Consider the following 17,169-nt stretch of genomic DNA (forward strand, 5'->3'; position numbering starts at 1 on the left):
AGCTATTACTCATGTACTGGCACGTGACGCACAACCCGCTTAGCTCGACATCAAACGAACTTTACGAAATTTTTCCCCTCCAACGAAGTTCTGATCAGGAAGGTTGAGGAAGACAAATTGTCGAGGTGAGTTGCACTGCTGCGTACTCTGATTCTATTCCAATAACATATCTGCACTATTTCTTTCGCTTGGTTTCATGGAAATACTGTGCGCAAAACATCAGTGGAAGAATCAGTGCTGACCACGACCTCCCTGTTCACAGGCCTTCGTCAAGATGCAGATCTTCGTCAAGACCCTCACGGGTAAAACCATCACCCTTGAGGTGGAATCATCGGATACCATTGACAATGTCAAGACCAAGATTCAGGGTGCGTCAAACCACAACCCCCCACCAGCCACGTCAACAAATCTGACTTAAGAAAACCTCTAGACAAGGAGGGCATCCCCCCTGACCAGCAGCGTCTGATTTTCGCCGGCAAACAGCTGGAGGATGGCCGCACCCTCTCGGACTACAACATCCAGAAGGAGTCCACCCTTCACCTTGTCCTCCGCCTCCGTGGTGGTGCTAAGAAGAGAAAGAAGAAGGTCTACACCACTCCCAAGAAGATCAAGCACAAGCGCAAGAAGACCAAGCTCGCTGTGCTCAAATACTACAAGGTTGATGCCGATGGCAATATTGAGCGCTTGCGACGAGAATGCCCGTCCGAAGAAGTAAGGAACATACTCCTAAAATGTTGGAATCATGACAAGTTTTGCTGACATATTCTTACAACAGTGCGGTGCCGGTATTTTCATGGCTTCTATGCACAACCGCCAGTACTGTGGCAAATGCCATCTTACTTATGTCTATGAGGGATCCAAATGATTGTAATTAACAAAGCCGTTTGTGCCTGTTGCATGGAGACGTTGAAATGACTATCGAATCCTTGTTAACATAGCTATCTCGACCACAAATCAATGGCAATGATTCCTGAAACTAATTTCTAATTCCTATTTGTTTTTTTGGTGCTTAATTTGTACCTCGAAAATAATGTATAAGACAGCCGTTATACTCTATGTATTGCGGTCATAATCATATATACAATCGTAGAGAGATACTCCGTATATCAAACATCAAAAGTAACCTCAACGGTCCCTATCACACGGCACACCAAACACAGTAGCAGCTTTCGCTAGAAAAGCAAAAGCAAGGGGTATATAGCGAGGGACAAGAAGTCTAAAGGGACAAGGGGTGGATATGAAGTTCAAAGATGAGAAATCTTAATCAAGCACCGTCGAATGCCATTTAGTTGCTCATCCCGGACTTCATATTATCGTACTTACTCTCTGGGTAGTCTAGCACGTTCGGCGTCTTTTCCATTCCATTTCTCGAGAGCTTGCGAATATTTTCATAAAAGGTAGCCATCAGGCTTCCTCCAGACATCGTTGCGTTTCTCCCACCTCGATCTCCACTAGCTTCCCACCACATGGCGCCGCCCAGTTGTTTGTCGAAAATGAATTGGGTCTTTTCTGCCACCATTTCAACGGTATCAAAGGAAATGAAGAGTTTTTTCGCAGAATCGTAACTCCACGATGCACCTATTCCGCCTTCGAAAATTGATGATCGGAACACCTGCGAGCCATTTTGCGGGAGAACCTTATAATCCCAAATTCCTTTCTCCCAGCTTCCCTCCCCTACGCCTTTGAAAGGTGTTCCGGGTCCATCGGTATTGGTAAAAGCACGGCCATAAAGCGGTATTCCAACGACTAATTTTGAAGCACGAATACCGGCAGTGTTGATGTAATAATTCAGAGCAGCTTCGGTGGAAAATGGAGTTGAAGCTGTGAGGTTTTTAGACGGTCTAATGTTTGCCTGGTGACCGGCTATCGAATCCCAAGGACCACTGTAATCGTACGCCATGAGGTTAATAAAGTCAAGATACTGGTCCATCTCCTTGAGGCGCAGTATCTTTAATTTATCAGGCCCTATAGCTTTGTCAGATAATGTTCAAGTCAAAAGAAAAAAATACATACCAGCGGAAGTAGCAATAGTAAGAAGGAACTTTCGATTTCCAGCGATGGTCTTAAATTTCTAATTTCATATTTTAGTTCCGTTATGATTAGGGGCAAATGGGAAAACAGGGCTCTTACTGCTTGAACTGCCTCTAGCAGGCGGACAAAATTCTGAGCCTCCTCATCGTCTAACTCGGGTCAGCCTTTTGTTAACAAATCGTTCGGATGCCATTGACTTACTCTTCGGATACTCCCAGTCAATGTCGAGGCCGTCCATGCCCGTGTCCAACATCAGTTGTACAGCAGTTTCGGCAAAGTTCTTACGCCCGGCTTCCGTACTGACGGCCTTAGGAAAATTAGGGGAGTATGTCCAGCCGCCAATCGACAAGAGAACCTTCAAGTGCCTATTGCGCTTCTTGAGCAAGTACATTTGCTTGGTACATCCGTACAGGTTGGTTCCTTTGTCGTTCCAAGAATCAGTAGGATAGCGTTGCTCGACATCAGACCAAGGGTCAGTCAGGTTCACCTTTCCTGAATTCGGGTTCACATTGGCGAATGCATAGAGGATGTGAGTTAGTTTCTCAACCGGCAAGTCATTTGGCGTGTACTTTCGCCCATAGATGCCCTGTGCGAACTGTGTAAGCTAGTCGGCTCAGATTAAAATAGGACATGATACACACCCAGTTGACAAAGTATGCAACTGATCTGAAACCAGATTCGCTGTGAGATGTATTTGATGAAGAACCTGGCAGATTGACAACTGGCTTTTGAATAACCTTGGGGGGATCTTTAACACAAGTGGTGTTTGGAGGGATGCCTGGCTTTTGAACACTGTTCGGGGGTTCCTTAACACAAGGGGCCTTTGGAGGGATAGCTGGCTCTGGAACGACCTTCGGCGGTTTTTTAACACAAGTGGTCTTTTTTGGGGGGGTGGCTGGCTGTTGAACAACGACCGGGGGTTCCTTAACACAAGGGGCCTTTGGAGGGTGAGCTGGCTCTTGAACAACCTGAACACAAGTGCTCTTGGGAGGGCTATTCGGTGCCGCTATAAATTATGGTGTAATTAGTTGCTGAAGTTTAACAAGTAGATGCGACCCAAAAGAGTGAAACTATTCTATGTAGGAGAAAAAAGAACACAGATATAACATTCGCCCACCACGCAACAGTGGGATTTCGACAAACACCGAGAAGAAATCGGCCACTGGGCCTTAGGGCAAGAAATGTGTAACAAGGGGTTGAAAGCGGTTTCTTTTCGGGGAATTGACAATAATGGCCAATCATATATACCTCCTACTTACCAAATACAGCGGGAAGGCTGCCCAGCAAGAGGCAGGAAACCAGCAAAACATAAATCGCCCTACTCGGCCAAGGTGATACAAGAAGACGTGGGGAGCTCATGGCTGCGGATAATAGTCTCAGACCAGATATCTTGTCCAACAGTACACAGCGTATCTGAGGAAGGAGACACGAAGAGAAGGAATGGGATATAGACAAGAACTGTCTATACGTTTTGCAAAAGGCAGAGAGCACAGTATGGATAAACTGGCTGCCGGCAGTCTAAGGAGGCGACTGTAGCAGCAGGACAAAAAAGGAACGTGGATGCGAAAACCGGAGCGTGGATACTTGTGCTGGCGTCCTTTTTAAAGAGATACATACCACAGCTGTGGCCAACAGCGTCTGTGCGGAGAGGATTGGAGGATGGCGACGAAGGCAGGTGGAGGGCTGAAGAAATAATAATGGGAGGCGTCTGATGAACAGAACGGCCCGCTCTGAGCCCAAGCCGGCTAAAGCACCGCTCATGATGCCATGGGGCAAGCAGAAAAACGAGAGATCCCCTGCCGCGCTTCTCCCTTGGCAAAGGCTAACTGGCGAGGCCATCGTGTCGGCGTCTCGTACCGCATGGTGGCAGTCGTCGCAGGAGCCAGATTGCCACAGCCAGCACGGGCACAAGAAGAACGTGAAGGAGCCAGAAGCCAGAAGCCAGAACGGCAGCTCCCGGTGAGAAGCTCAACAGATTGCAAGGAGCACGACGGCGAGCGGACGGGCCGCACGACGGACCCGGCGAGAGGAACATTAATTGGGCATCCCTGGGCGCGTCCTCTCGCGTGGGAGGGAGGAGGGAGATCCTGCGGGAACCAGGTGGTGCCTCGTCCGAGAGCGAAGGTGAAACAAAACGGGCGGCGTTGGCAGGAGCGGCGGGCCAGGATCTTGCCTGCAGCAGGGTGCGACGTTCCTGGGCGCTAGGCCGCATACGGCGCCCCCGCCCGCGCGCCGCCCAGGCCCGGGTCACGGGGAGTGCAACGCTGGAAGGCGGAGCCGCGTTTCCGCTCGCTCTGCCCGTCGAATCGCCGCCAGCAGCCCCTGGCCATGCTTGCCAGGCAGGGATGCCCGCTGCGGACGTCGTCAAAGGGCTGCTGCGTCCCGACCCCGCGGCCGCTGCCCGGCAGAGAGTTACACGGGCGAGCATGCGCCAAAATATGGCCCCGCTGATGATAAATCCGTCTGCCGAACCTGCCCGCTGGGGCTGCGTCGAGCAGAGCAGCTGATGACAGGAAATATACCCCAGCAACTCACGACCGCCTGCGCCGAAAACGAGGTCTCGCCGGCATGGGGGCGATCGTCGGTGCGTCGGGTGGATCGCAGGGCATTTTGCAACTCGGATTCGACGCTGCACCCATGAAATTGATATATCATCCATGCTCCTGGGTATATTTGAAATAGCAGGCTATCTACACACGTATATACAAATGCCAAATCACTGTGACGGCAACCTGTGCGTTTCGTAAACCGATCATCATTATTAAAAGTCATACGTCGCCGGACAGGTCACTTAATATTCATCCTTGTCGAGTGCATTCATGTCGTCTTCCTTGGCGTTAAGGTGGTGGAAGGTGAACCAGAAGATGACACCGGCCGCGAACGACGCACAGCACAATCCCACGAACATCCACTTGATTGCAGGATCGTAGGCCACCGGCGTTAGTGCCTCTCCGATCGCGGCCCCGAAGGCGTTGGTCAACAGGTACATGGACTGCACGAAACTCTTCATCGACGAGGGCGCCTTGGTGTAGGCGTACTCGAGGCCGGAGACGGAAGCAAAAATCTCCGAGATACCAATGAGCATATATGCGGGGGTCTGGACCGCGATGTGGATCTTGTTTCCTTGCGCGACCCCGTCCACCTTGGACAGATCACAGAGCGGGTGCTCGTAGCAAGGCGGCGAAATATAAATCAGATGCTGCACAATCGCCGCATACATCATGGCCAGAGACGCAACAACGAATCCAAGAGTGATCCGGGTAATTGGCCTGAAAGGAATGTGCAACTTTTGAAGGATCGGGTAAACGATCCGATCGAGGATGGGAATGAAGACGATAATAGCAATCGGGTCGAAATTTTGCATTAAATCGTTGGGAATCCCATGGTGCTCCATTTGGCCAGCTAGAAGGAATCAATAGTCAGTGAACTATCCAATCCACACACATCCTTTTTGTTTCAAATCTCGAATCATACCTTGAGAAACAAAATTCCCAGAAAATTGACCATACACAACCCAGTAGATAGGATAAAATGTGAACACTTTGCAAGCAACCAAAGCACGCTTCAACTCATCGATGAACTGGTCGTCCCAAGCCAAAGTGCGGTTGTGTCCGTGCTCAGCCTGCCACGACGGTTTCGGTGCGTCAAGATTTCGGTTTGCAACCATCATACCCATTGCTTTGAAGGCATTGGTGATGATAGATCCAGTTGGAGGACGAACGACGTAGAACTTGCGTCCAAGGACCAGGACACAGGTTCCGACAACGAAGACACACAGACAGAGCAAGAAAGCCGACCAGAAGCCGACATCCCGTTCCATGTATGGTGTCGCGAGGAGCGAGAGGGATCCGATGTTAATACAGGCATAAAAGATCATATAGATTCGTTGGATTGTCAAAGCAGGATCAATAATGACCCGCTCGCCATTTGTCATTGTCTTGATGGCCATAGTCTTTCGCTTGTATTGATCAGCAATCAACGGCGCGACGTTCGATTTGATACCACCAGTTCCAATGCCAATGACGACAATAGCAGCAATGAAACCTCCCAAGCCAGCGCCATTTTGCAAAGCTATTGGTAGTGACGTGAAGAGGAGAATCATAAGACCGACGATATAAACGATACAAAAGTAGAAAATGGCCATATACTTTCCGAGATACTGGTCGGCAACAATGGCACCGAGAATTGGGGTCACTAGCCGAAAATATTAACTCAATTGTTCGGACGACGTATTGTTGAGGACCTGCTGCTTACCATAGCACCAGAATTGGAAGAAGGTTGTCAAGCCGGTAGCAGCTTGATGTCCCAGACCTGCACCACGGTTAATCATTGAGGAATATCGTCCCGGAATCGGAAAATAACATACCAAGTGCACCACGACCAAGTGTTCCATCAAGCGGCCTTTGAACATAGTTCTGAAACAGACCCTGCATACCATAGTATGTGAAACGTTCGCTCAGCTCGACGACTGCAACAAGCCAGGCAGAGATAGGCAGAGATTCGGCAACGTGTTTCAGTGTGCGCTTCTCTTCCTCCGTGGGCTCATCGCCATCGGCCGTTGGGCCATCTGCCTCCTTCTTATATCCAGTCTCAAGAGAGTTGGAATCCACGGCCATTTCCTTGTCTAAAGATCCGCCAGCCATATCTTCCGTTTGATGGGCAGGCTCCGTGCCCCGGTTGAACTGCTGATGCAGCCTGATGTTCTTTCGTTAGACAACCTTTCCTTTCAGAGAACAGGAAGATGGACAGAGTGCTTACTGAGCTGCTTCTGACTCATGGTCGGCCATCCCTTCTGAGCCGCACAATCCTCCCACCGATTATTTCAGCTGGAGGCAGGCAGAGAAAGAAGTACAGGACAGGGCAAATATGGAGTATTAGAAGGAAAAGGAAAAAGATCAGAGCAAAGGTCGCGAGGGGGACAGGCCGGCTATTTAACCACAGACCTCCAACAACGAGAAAGTTTGAAAGTCAACCGGGGGCATGGAAAGGAAACCATTCTGGAAAAGAATGCTTATCTCGCGTTCTTCCAGATACCATTGGCCTGAGGTGAAAAAATTGGTTGACTTTCGTGGGCGAAATCATAACAGAGGTACATACTAGATCGGCAAGGTGGCATGGAAGATACCTGCTCTTCGAAACTACTGTCAGATCTCCCCGGAGATATCACCCGACACGCAGGGGAGGCGGGCGCGTGCTTCCCGTACGGACATGCAAAAATACAAGTTTTCGATACAAGCGCACGGAGTACCCGCTGTTAACCCAGTCAAATATGCTGGACCCGATGCCATTATTGGGAGACTGGATAGGTCCAGTTTCGCCTCTAAGCGTGAGTGATTGGTAGACTCCCAGAGAAATTGGAAAGATCACCACACAAGGTCCAGCGAAATTATTGCAAAGCGACTCAACGTAGGTGGCTTAAGCTTGTAAATTTTACCGCGGTTTTATGCGGGCCACCAACATAACGAGAGTTTGAATTACACGCGAGAAGCCAATGAGAGCGCCGTTGACAGGAGAATCCTTGGCTTTTAATGCGCACAACTCGAGATGAACGGAGTTTCCGGAGAATTTGGCCATAGAATAGTACGATCTCGAATCATGGCAGCTCGTACGGAGTAATGTACGCTCATTTCGCGAGTGGCAAATTCCACGCTTTTATGCGGTTAGGAGGTTATCATCACAATGTCAAGGAGACCATGATTCTCATCTTGATTGAGATACACAAGCGCATAGATGCCCAAACCGCCGCAGCACTCCGCACGGTCGCAAATTCGCAATGAAGGTTTCACAGGCTAGGCCCATACGGAATACCGTTTTCGCTGTATGTCTCTCTTCTGAGAGCGGAGGTCGGGTACGAAAAAGCTGTTTCAACTCCGAGCGGTTGAGTTCAACAGGCCACCAGATCCTACAGTGATACCAGGTAGTGTGGCGGTCGATGCAACCCCGAAAGTTCATGAAGGCCCACTTCTGTCTCCAATGAAGAACCCAAAACGCGCCGGGAAAGATTCTAGAAGGACTGCCGAAGGTATCGCGACAAAGCCCCGCAGACGGAGTAAAGAGGATTCCTGCCCGACGAAAGGTCGCCAAACGTCCAGGGCGCGCATGTCTCGCAGGATACGAAGCTCCAACGGCAGAGCACAGCTGGGCTGCGTGAGATTAACGCTGTGGTCGCACAGGGAAGAAGTCGCAGGACAGCACGTCGCGTTAAGGTTTTTCCGGGTAACGCGGCCTTTCCCTTCTCGGCTATCGCGGCACGGCCGATCCCTGCCGCTCCCGGACGAATTTATGCGCCAAGAAGGCTTCGACGCACCCAAGCAAGTCTTGGAAAGGCTTGAGGCCGCCACAGCCAGAGTCGCTGGTGAAGCTGCCACGTTGGAACGCGATGGAGAGAGCTTTCGAATCGACATGTCGATCCAAGAGCTCTGGGGAATCTGAGAACGCGAGAATGGTGTGGAGGCCCAGGGATGCCTCCTGGGGAACTCTAGCTTGACCCTGGGGAAAAAGCGGTTTGTTTTACACAACGATCCTCTTTCTATTCGCCTAGAACGTGGTAGCTCGAATTTAAATCGACCTTAACCTGTCCCAGTCGTAAGCCCACTGTGGAGCACTGTCGTCTGTAAGATACCATTTCCCACGGAGACAGCCATGGACGTTATTTCCTCTCTATTCAACAGAGTGCTCTTATATGCATTGATTCAGCTTCACGTGTACTCCGTAGAGTGAGCTTTTTCCTCTGAGAGAAAGTAGATTCGTTCTCCAGGGTACCCATGCCTGTCTGTCTGATTTGACTCTCGAAATTTTAGGGCGTTAAGCGGGATGTCTGACAACACAGTCATGTGAAGAATAAATTATTGCGCTCGCGAAACATAACACCTCGTACAATAGTCATTTCGCGGTCCCCAAAACAATACAAGTTGCTTACAGTAAAACGTGCGGGAAGGGTTTGAATCGGTGGATGAGAAATCTTGGATTTGAGGACCCTATCCTCGTCCGCCCCAAATCCGGTATATCGCGCAGATCGTACGATCCATGAGTGGTATGTAAACCATGTCCAGCATTTGGATTATAAACCCCGTCCCCCAAGAAAAGACAACACAACAACGGATGACAAGTGGTCTTACTTACAGCCCTTGGCATGGAAGTCAAGGTGAAGAAAATAGCTACCTTGTGGGTTACATGATATAAGTCAGGGAGTTGAACAAATTCGACGACGTCTACTGAGGATTTCACAGCTCAAATACTTGTCGATGGCCAACCCAACTAGTATGTTGTATCTGGGCATTTCGTTCTTCCCATTAACAATAACCCGGGGCTGACATTTCAGGACTGCCATTTCCTCTAACCTGGTCCGGTAATCGGGGTAAGAAATACATACATATACTCCGTACGGAGTACCAGCATAAGAAATATGCGAGAATATCCGTCAGACTACACGCGTAGCCAGTTAAAGGTGTGAAATAATTTCGCCAATCAATTTAAGACACCGATAGGGTCACGACGGAAAAACCGAAGATGTTTTGCGATCAAACAACGGACGGTCCTTTGATCCCAGATTCAAAATAACAATAATGCAACCTCACACCAAGTCAGACACGGAGCTATTCCCTTCTTAAGTCTCATTAAGGCGGAGAAGAAGAATTGTCCACCAATAGCAGTTGCACGATGCTAGCGGCCGCAAAATGTGAGGAACCGAGAACTTCTACCAGCTGACCTCGGATAGCTGCTGTGTTGGTCTAGTCTTATCACCCGCCGGTTAGAGGCTGGAGTCAGAAATGGAATCAGATACTGGTTAGGAATAAGATCAATGATTCGACATGCGTTAACGTCCCCGCCTCCTCGCGTCTGGCCACCTGGCAACAGATCCTGCATTAGTCGAAGCTTAGCCTCTTCTTCGTACGCAGCGCTGCCCGGCGCTCCAACAGCCCCACGAGGCCAGCACAAGGCATTTAAATACTCCGATACATAAAGAATACCAGGGTATAGGCTCCAAATCGCATAATCAAGCAAAGCAGGCGTTGAACTGAGGGTCCAAGCCGTGTAATTCCTATTTCGTACTCCGTATATCTTATCGAAGTAAATTTTTGATCCCGTGTTTGGGCTCAGCCTTCGTGAGAGTGTCTCGGAAATATTCGATGCGCTGCCATCCAGGCCAACGTCTTGTCCCACGCAGCAAAAATAGAAAAACGCCCATGTCTTGGTGTTGCTTGAAGATATAAACCGAGTGATTTTGTACTGTACTCCGTATGTACTTCAAAATACTTCTACAGAACCATAGGGTTTATCTATTCAGCAATTGAAACAGTCTAGAGGAAGCAGGGAAAGAAGTACTTTCCCTCTTTTCAATCCTTTCAATCCTTGCCACACATTTAATAATGAACAACGTGTCAATTACGCCAGATGGTAACTCAGTAGCAGTTTTCCAATGCCCTGGATAGTGGGCAGATTCAACCTAGAACCCTCACACTAAGCATGAACAAAGACTTGTACTCTGTTCTCGATACGGAGTATATTTAAACTGTCTTCCCAAGGCACGGTGCGAACAAAATTTATGAATGAATTTCGCCACCTTAAATAAAAGATGCGGGTAAATAACAAAGGAGTACAAATGCATTGTACGCCCCCTAAAAAAGCCAATAGCCGAGAAACCCAACCTTATGCGAGTTGAGCAGCATGTTGTCCGCAGAAGGGTCACAATCAGCATACCTCAAGAGCTTTGCTTATGAACTCAACAAGGGGTTTGTGTGACGGCATGGCTTGCGATGTGTAGAAAAGAGAAGTGGAAAGCACGGCCAGTGGCCTCGGAAGGTTGGTTCGCGGTATGGGCTATTATTAATAGCAAAACGCTCTTGCGTTGGAAGCCATGTTGTGCGGGATTGACCGATGATGGTCACTGGGGGCGTTGGGCTATCACATTATGGCGATCCAAAACGACATTGATCTTCCCAGATCGGCGTTTGCTTGGTTATCTGTCGGCCATTTTGCCCTCACCTCAACCATGAGGCTTTTCGAGGCACTTGTGTTGCCCTGCAATGCGCTGATGATACGCAAAAGCGCAGACGAGTTTTGATGCATGGCATTGGCGCCGTGTGAACTATGTCGGGACTGCAATCTTCAGCACTCGCAGCTGGGCCTCGACGAAACGCGGTGACAGCCAATCGAAGGCGCAAAAACGTGGCAGGTCAGAAAATCTCTGCCATCGCCTTGTTCGAGATCAGAAATTTTCGCTGCACAGCCACAGATGGACAGATGACATAATTTTTGTGGCAGCGCGCTAGGCCTAGCCAGGCAAGAAGCTCCGGCCGAGCGGCGGCCTCCGAGTGACATCTGCAAGGCACGGGCCAGCCAGTGGCTTACGCCCGCCCTATTGCTCCGCTGTCTCGCCAACTCTGCGTTCTGGGCGGCAACGACAAAAGGGCCCGAGAGCAGGGCCAATGCATGTCTGCGTTCGACCCTTACCGCTCCTTTCTTCATGCGGCGTGGCAAATGTGAATATCACCTAACTACTCCGTACGCGCCCTTCAATCCGTCACTCACTCCTAGCTATTGGACGCGCGGAGCCCGAAACTTTATCCGTATTTATATGTGTATACTCCGTAGTCCACCCACATATTGGGCGCTAAGCTCTGAGTCTTTCGACTCTCCGGGCCAATCGGGCTCAGGTAGACCGTCTGGCCTTGGCACGTTCATGACCCCTGGCGAAGCTATTGGTCTTGGGCGGAGGCGAATGTCGGATGGTCATCGCGAACGCCAATGCTACACGTCAACCACTGATTACTCAGTATCTGCGTATCCTTCGGGCTTCCCGGCCTTATATGGGGATATTAATTCTCTTCCTTTCCCCAGCAATTGTACGTGTGGTGCCACAGTGGCGAGAGTCTGACGTATTCAGCCATCGGATGGCAACACTTCGAAGCACATTTGCGAGAAAATCCGTGATCAACTATACAGAAAATAGTACGGTCTATTACAATGATACGCTCAAATCGCTGATTTGTAGACGCTGCCCAGAAAAAGGTAAAAAACAACCCAAAAGCCGGATTCTATCATGCTCATAGAGACCAAAAAGCACATGTCATAAGGGGTATCGACGTCCGAGGCTCCCAAATAATGCTGAAATCAGAACCACGGCAAAAAGTACAAACCACCAGAAGAGAAGAAAACGAAAAGTACATCTTTTTGTAAACCGGAAAGGGTTTTGAACGGGCCAGCGTTCAAACCAAGGGAAGGGCCCTGCGTTCCCATAGGCTTTTATAGCCAATCTAGATAATAAAACTGGGTGGTGCATACATTGGTCGTTCAGAATAAATGTTATGAATGGGTTCGAAACCAATTCAGCATGGTACTCAACTCCGGGTCTTCGCTGAGCCAGTGACCAGCACGAACATCAGCAGACCAGAGATCATTTCGGATATAGGGGTCAGTAAGTTGTAAAAGATCCTACTAGCAATTAGCCAGAACTATTCAATAAAGAGGCAAAAAAAAAAAAAAACATACGTTGCGCAAAGTCTCGTCCGCCGCCCTAAGAGCATCTCGATGAGACGGTCCAGGTTTTTGACCCTGTAAAACCTGGGCGCGGGTCATGGCCCACCTCCTGGCAGCAGCCATCCGCAAGTACAGTCTATGTGCTTGGAAACGGCGTGCTGATGCGTCAAGGATGATTCTGTTCTCCATAAGCTTGGCTCGTTATGACAGGCGTAATACAAAAAATTTTACGCAAAGCATACCGCTGCAGTTGCACCTTTTGCCATTCTCCATCCGCATTCGAATTGTGAATGGATTCAGTATTGAATTGGGTTGAAATGAGTCCTTGAGCTTCGCCCAGACACCGTCTCATCAAAGTATAACCCTCTTCAAATTCCTCTCCAGATGGCGCATCCGTTTTTAGCTGGGATATATGAAGAAGGAGTGTTCTGAAGTCGTTCATCAGCTCAGCAACTCTCAAGGCTCTAGCTTCATTCACTGTAGGTTCTAGTTAGATATTGAAAATCATTGGGCAAAAGATCAGATGCTTACATCCGTCAGCCATGGCAAGAATTGTTACCAAACAGTCTAGTTTCAATCAACATAAAATCAAAAATTAAACAAGAAAGAAGAGGTTGAAAATGCTGCCAAAAGCGTTTCTCAGTCCTATGACTGTTGACGAAATCAAGAAAAAAACTCAATTGAAGAGCTGTAAGCTCCCGTATTTAAAGAAAAAAGCTCACTCGGGGATATGAAACCAAGTCCATATCTCGAAGAAATGGCAGCGGAACGTCACGCAGCCAAGGGGGCCAATGGGTACGGCTCCGGGAGGACGCCATCTGATGATCCATGACAGCGGTGTATGGAATCTGCACATCTACGGCAACGTCAACGCAGCAAGCCAGGACCTCTGACCCAGATGTGGGGATCACAGTACGAGAAGACAAGCAAGAGAAAGGTTGACGGGTTCAGCATCAGCCACAGCGCCACTGAAGACGCTCCGCAGGCTGGCGGGGAACTAGTCCCAGCCGGGCTAGTGTCAGGCGCTGGAGCTGATTCAGTTGCCTCTCGCGTGGCTAAACACACACGCCAGGCCAATGTCGCACAGGACAACACAGAGATGCAGCGGGCGCGCGCAAGGGGAGCGACAGCGAGCTGCAGAGCTTGTGGAATAGCTGAAGGCCTCCCTGAAATCCCTCAATCGCGATGGGTAGGATCGTTGCCTCCTCTCTCTCGCATCACCATCCCCTGGCACAACACGATGGGCCTCGGAGGAACTTGATGACTGGTGTAGTGCAGGCTATGTTTAGAATAGAATTATCGCACGGAGCTCTGCCCAGATCGCGTGGCCAACGGGCCAACTCTTGGGCCTGGACACCGTGAAGCACCTGTAGAACCGAATCTATTTGAAATCATCTACTGACATGAGTAGTCAACGACCTCTGAAACACATCACAAAGTCCATTCCGAGGCGCCGCAGCTTCGCATTGATTGGAATCCAAGCTATTGCTGATGGCGATACTCTATGCAATGAAAACCCCTGGAGAGATATTCATCCGTTGCCATCGCCTAGACATATACGATTATTTTATCCGAGCTCTTTACGGAACCTCGGCCTGTCGAGGCTTGAGCTGAAGCTTAGATCAATCCTTCTCGCTAATTGCTTGGAGGCGATCATCAATTTCCTCCTCAGTCAGAGTACGGAACGCTGGATCAGTTCCTTCTTTGCCATCCGCACTCGGACCCCCTACGATTCCAATCTCAATTTCAGTCTTCTTGAAATCAACGCTAAGAACGTTGCTAAGCGTTGTTATCGCCAATTCAACAACATCTTCCCATGTGCCATCAGCATAATCCTTGCTTTTTAGTTTCTTCTCAAGGTAATTCAAAATCTCTTGTTGCTTAGGGCCAGACGCTGTCGCACGATAGCCGACATAGTACCCGGCTGGGTCGCATTTATATAGCTGAGGTCCAAACTCCGAGTCAACTGAGATCAGAGTTGTCGCTACGCCAAGGGGTCTCATATAAGCCTGTGTACAATTAGCACGATCCTATATTTATGGAGGATCACGAGGAACAGACTCTCTGAGTGTAGACTTGACTGATGTTGGCAAGGCGTTTTGCTAGCACGTCGCAGGGCATCTCATAGCCAAATTTATACTTGAACTCCGCTGCCTCGCTTCGCGCCCGATTGATCGAAGCTCTACCGTCTGCTATCGAGCCAGTTACAACGCATCCGACATTTGGCGAGATTTTGAAGACGTGCGACACGGACGAAGGGTCAATCAGCTTATCCTATATCGTGAGGCAGAGGGTTAGCCTGAGAAGTTAAGATAGTTGATATAAGGAATACGCACCGGGACTTTTTTCTGTGATAAAACTACAGCACAGTTCTTTCCCCGGATACCGAGTGATGTGATATTCGCAGCTGTGATGGCTTTGAAAGCATACTCTAAAGCGAGAATCGATAAGAATCCGAACTTAATGCATGAGGACAAAGATGCACCTACCAACTTGATACAACCTCCCCTGATCCGAAAAGATTGTGATATGTCTATCGTAGCCCGCACTACCTGGATGCCGTAGCTCGATTGTCAACATAGGCCAAGGGCGAAATAAGGTGTGGAAAAGACTTACCCGACATCGTGATGCTCTAGATTACAGAATAAATAACAAGAATAATGTTTACGATCAGACAGTTCTCAGGAGTATTTTCAATAATGGAGCTCGGGCTTAGGAATTGTACATGAGGTGTTGAGAGGACGCGTTGATAGAGCTGCCTGAGATCAAGCTCGCTGTCAGTCCTGAGCTCAATTAGGTTTAGCGCGGAGCCCAATTATTTATGCTAATCCATATTAGATTAGTGTTGCTAATGTAAATTACGTGTAAATTACGTAGAATTAATTACATATGTTCAATAAATTCTCTCGACAGCAAAGCAAACCGTCGGATCGAGGGGCCACTTGGGGCGCGGAGGTGTTACATACTACTTGATAGAATTGGGGTGATACGTTTTTGTACTGTTTACTGTTTTGAATACATTTTCCTACCAAACCGCCAGGCAATCAAGATTCCTTCGGAGATGGCTGGGGCAGCTACCACGCAGCACGTTCCGGCATGGAAAAAGCTAGGCTTCAAATTAAAGTATGCCAAAGAGGAGACAGAAGAGCGTGCAAATGCAGATATACATACAAATGGTGCGCTTAGGAATGGTGAAGTGTCGGAATATCGGGTGAAAAAGAGAAAAGCAACACCCGAACAAAAGGAAGAGACCACCACGAAGAAACAGAAGCGTGAAAGAAAGAAAAGTCAAGAAAACCCGAAACTCTCTGACGAAAAATCCGCGGAGGAAATTCAGCTCACTAGTTCGGATAAAAAACCAGCATCAAAACGTTCCCCTAAAAAGACCGTCTCGTTCGCGGAGGGCACCAAAGAAAAGGATCCCACGCCAGCTCCAGAAACCGTACCCGTACCCGAACAGCCGTCTCTCACAGCCGAGCAAAGGAAAGCAGAAAAGCGTCGAAAGCGGGAACAAAGGCACCTAAGCCGCCCTCCGGGGCAATCCTTACCTCCGGCAACCCCGGCATCCTCAGATCAACTATTAGATTACCTTTCCACCTACTATAAATCCCGTTCCAATTGGAGATTCCAGAAAAACAGAGAAACCGCGATCTTGAAGCACTCCCTATCAGTGGACCGCCTACCAAGCAGTTACAACCGTTGTCTTAGCGCATACTTGTCTGGGTTGCAAAGTACGGCGGCCAGAGGTCGGGTTACACAGGCGGCCAAGGAAGCTATTGAGGCCGATGAAAAAGACACCAATGGTCAAAGTATAGAGTATAAACAAGCCCTTTCATCATTTAAGGAACAGTTACCTGGCTGGAGTACTGCTGTTTCTGGAGATGATGTCGGCCCTCCAAATTCCTCTCTTGACGATAGCTCACAAACTAAGAGGTTTGAGAAAAGGAGAAGGGCTGAATTAGTCTACTTTGCAGTCTCTGGCAACATTGCCAAAGACGTGGAGCCTGTATCATCAAACCAATTGGCAGGGAAACGAAAACGCAAGACTCGGACTGTTGTGGTAGAGGATGATACAAGTAGTAGCAGTGAAAGCGATAGTGACAGTGACGCCAGTGATTCTGACGGTCTAAGATCTGCTAGACTAAAAGCAGCAAAAGGCACAGCCAAATCTAAGCTGACTTCTGAAACTTCTGGATCTTCGTCGTCGGAGTCTGATTCCGATTCCGATTCCGCATCCGCATCCGGATCTGATTCGGATTCGGAGTCGTCATCTGATTCTTCCGGTTAGTTGTGATATAATTGTTCCAGATGGTACACGCAGAAATCTGACAAAAGCTAATGTTTCTATTTAGATTCCAGTAGCACTGCCTCAGATTCGAGTTCAGGTAAATAAAGCCTTCTGTTCTACCCAAAACTCATATAGCTAACACCAGCCTGCAGATTCAGGTTGATGGTTTAGTCTTCCGCTCCAGAGATTCACATTTGCAATGGATATTGCTTCAGCTTCATCCTAAGGTAGTTAAACGTCTGCTGTTTGACCAATAAAAAACTCTAGACGCAGTATAATATACATTAGATATGTACAACTCCGACGGCACATAAAACCAGCCGTGATATGAAAAGCGTATACCCAGGTTCCTTGTCGAATTAAACATACAA

At 48.8% G+C, this 17,169-nt stretch overlaps 5 protein-coding genes across 5 annotated transcripts; 1 reads left to right on the forward strand and 4 right to left on the reverse strand.

The window, feature by feature from the left end:
• Nucleotides 1-1,285: 1,285 nt before the first annotated feature.
• On the reverse strand, nt 1,286-3,390 carry CHT4_3 (Chitinase 4; the record flags this gene model as incomplete). Its single annotated transcript, XM_049252087.1, has 6 exons — nt 1,286-1,965; nt 2,014-2,071; nt 2,131-2,180; nt 2,233-2,617; nt 2,673-3,037; nt 3,291-3,390. The coding sequence occupies 6 exons, from the start codon at nt 3,388-3,390 to the stop codon at nt 1,286-1,288; spliced, it is 1,638 nt and encodes a 545-aa protein (XP_049108970.1).
• Nucleotides 3,391-4,822: 1,432 nt separating this feature from the next.
• On the reverse strand, nt 4,823-6,818 carry PTR2_2 (peptide transporter ptr2; the record flags this gene model as incomplete). Its single annotated transcript, XM_049252088.1, has 5 exons — nt 4,823-5,433; nt 5,506-6,225; nt 6,286-6,342; nt 6,398-6,726; nt 6,790-6,818. 5 exons carry the CDS (start codon nt 6,816-6,818, stop codon nt 4,823-4,825), a joined length of 1,746 nt encoding a protein of 581 aa, XP_049108971.1.
• A 5,518-nt stretch (nt 6,819-12,336) lies between these two features.
• LOZ57_003034 (uncharacterized protein) lies at nt 12,337-13,054 on the reverse strand (the record flags this gene model as incomplete). The annotated part of the gene is made up of 4 exons (XM_049252089.1): nt 12,337-12,465; nt 12,523-12,688; nt 12,753-12,987; nt 13,042-13,054. 4 exons carry the CDS (start codon nt 13,052-13,054, stop codon nt 12,337-12,339), a joined length of 543 nt encoding a protein of 180 aa, XP_049108972.1.
• A 1,078-nt stretch (nt 13,055-14,132) lies between these two features.
• SCL1 (Proteasome subunit YC7alpha/Y8 (protease yscE subunit 7)) lies at nt 14,133-15,133 on the reverse strand (the record flags this gene model as incomplete). The annotated part of the gene is made up of 5 exons (XM_049252090.1): nt 14,133-14,519; nt 14,572-14,784; nt 14,847-14,941; nt 15,000-15,062; nt 15,127-15,133. The coding sequence occupies 5 exons, from the start codon at nt 15,131-15,133 to the stop codon at nt 14,133-14,135; spliced, it is 765 nt and encodes a 254-aa protein (XP_049108973.1).
• Nucleotides 15,134-15,571: 438 nt separating this feature from the next.
• Nucleotides 15,572-16,798, forward strand: LOZ57_003036 (uncharacterized protein; the record flags this gene model as incomplete). The annotated part of the gene is made up of 1 exon (XM_049252091.1): nt 15,572-16,798. One exon carries the CDS (start codon nt 15,572-15,574, stop codon nt 16,796-16,798), a length of 1,227 nt encoding a protein of 408 aa, XP_049108974.1.
• Between the last annotated feature and the right edge of the window lie 371 nt (nt 16,799-17,169).

The sequence above is a fragment of the Ophidiomyces ophidiicola genome, assembly GCF_022830035.1.
Source record: "Ophidiomyces ophidiicola strain CBS 122913 chromosome Unknown scaffold_9, whole genome shotgun sequence".
NCBI lineage: Eukaryota > Fungi > Ascomycota > Eurotiomycetes > Onygenales > Onygenaceae > Ophidiomyces > Ophidiomyces ophidiicola.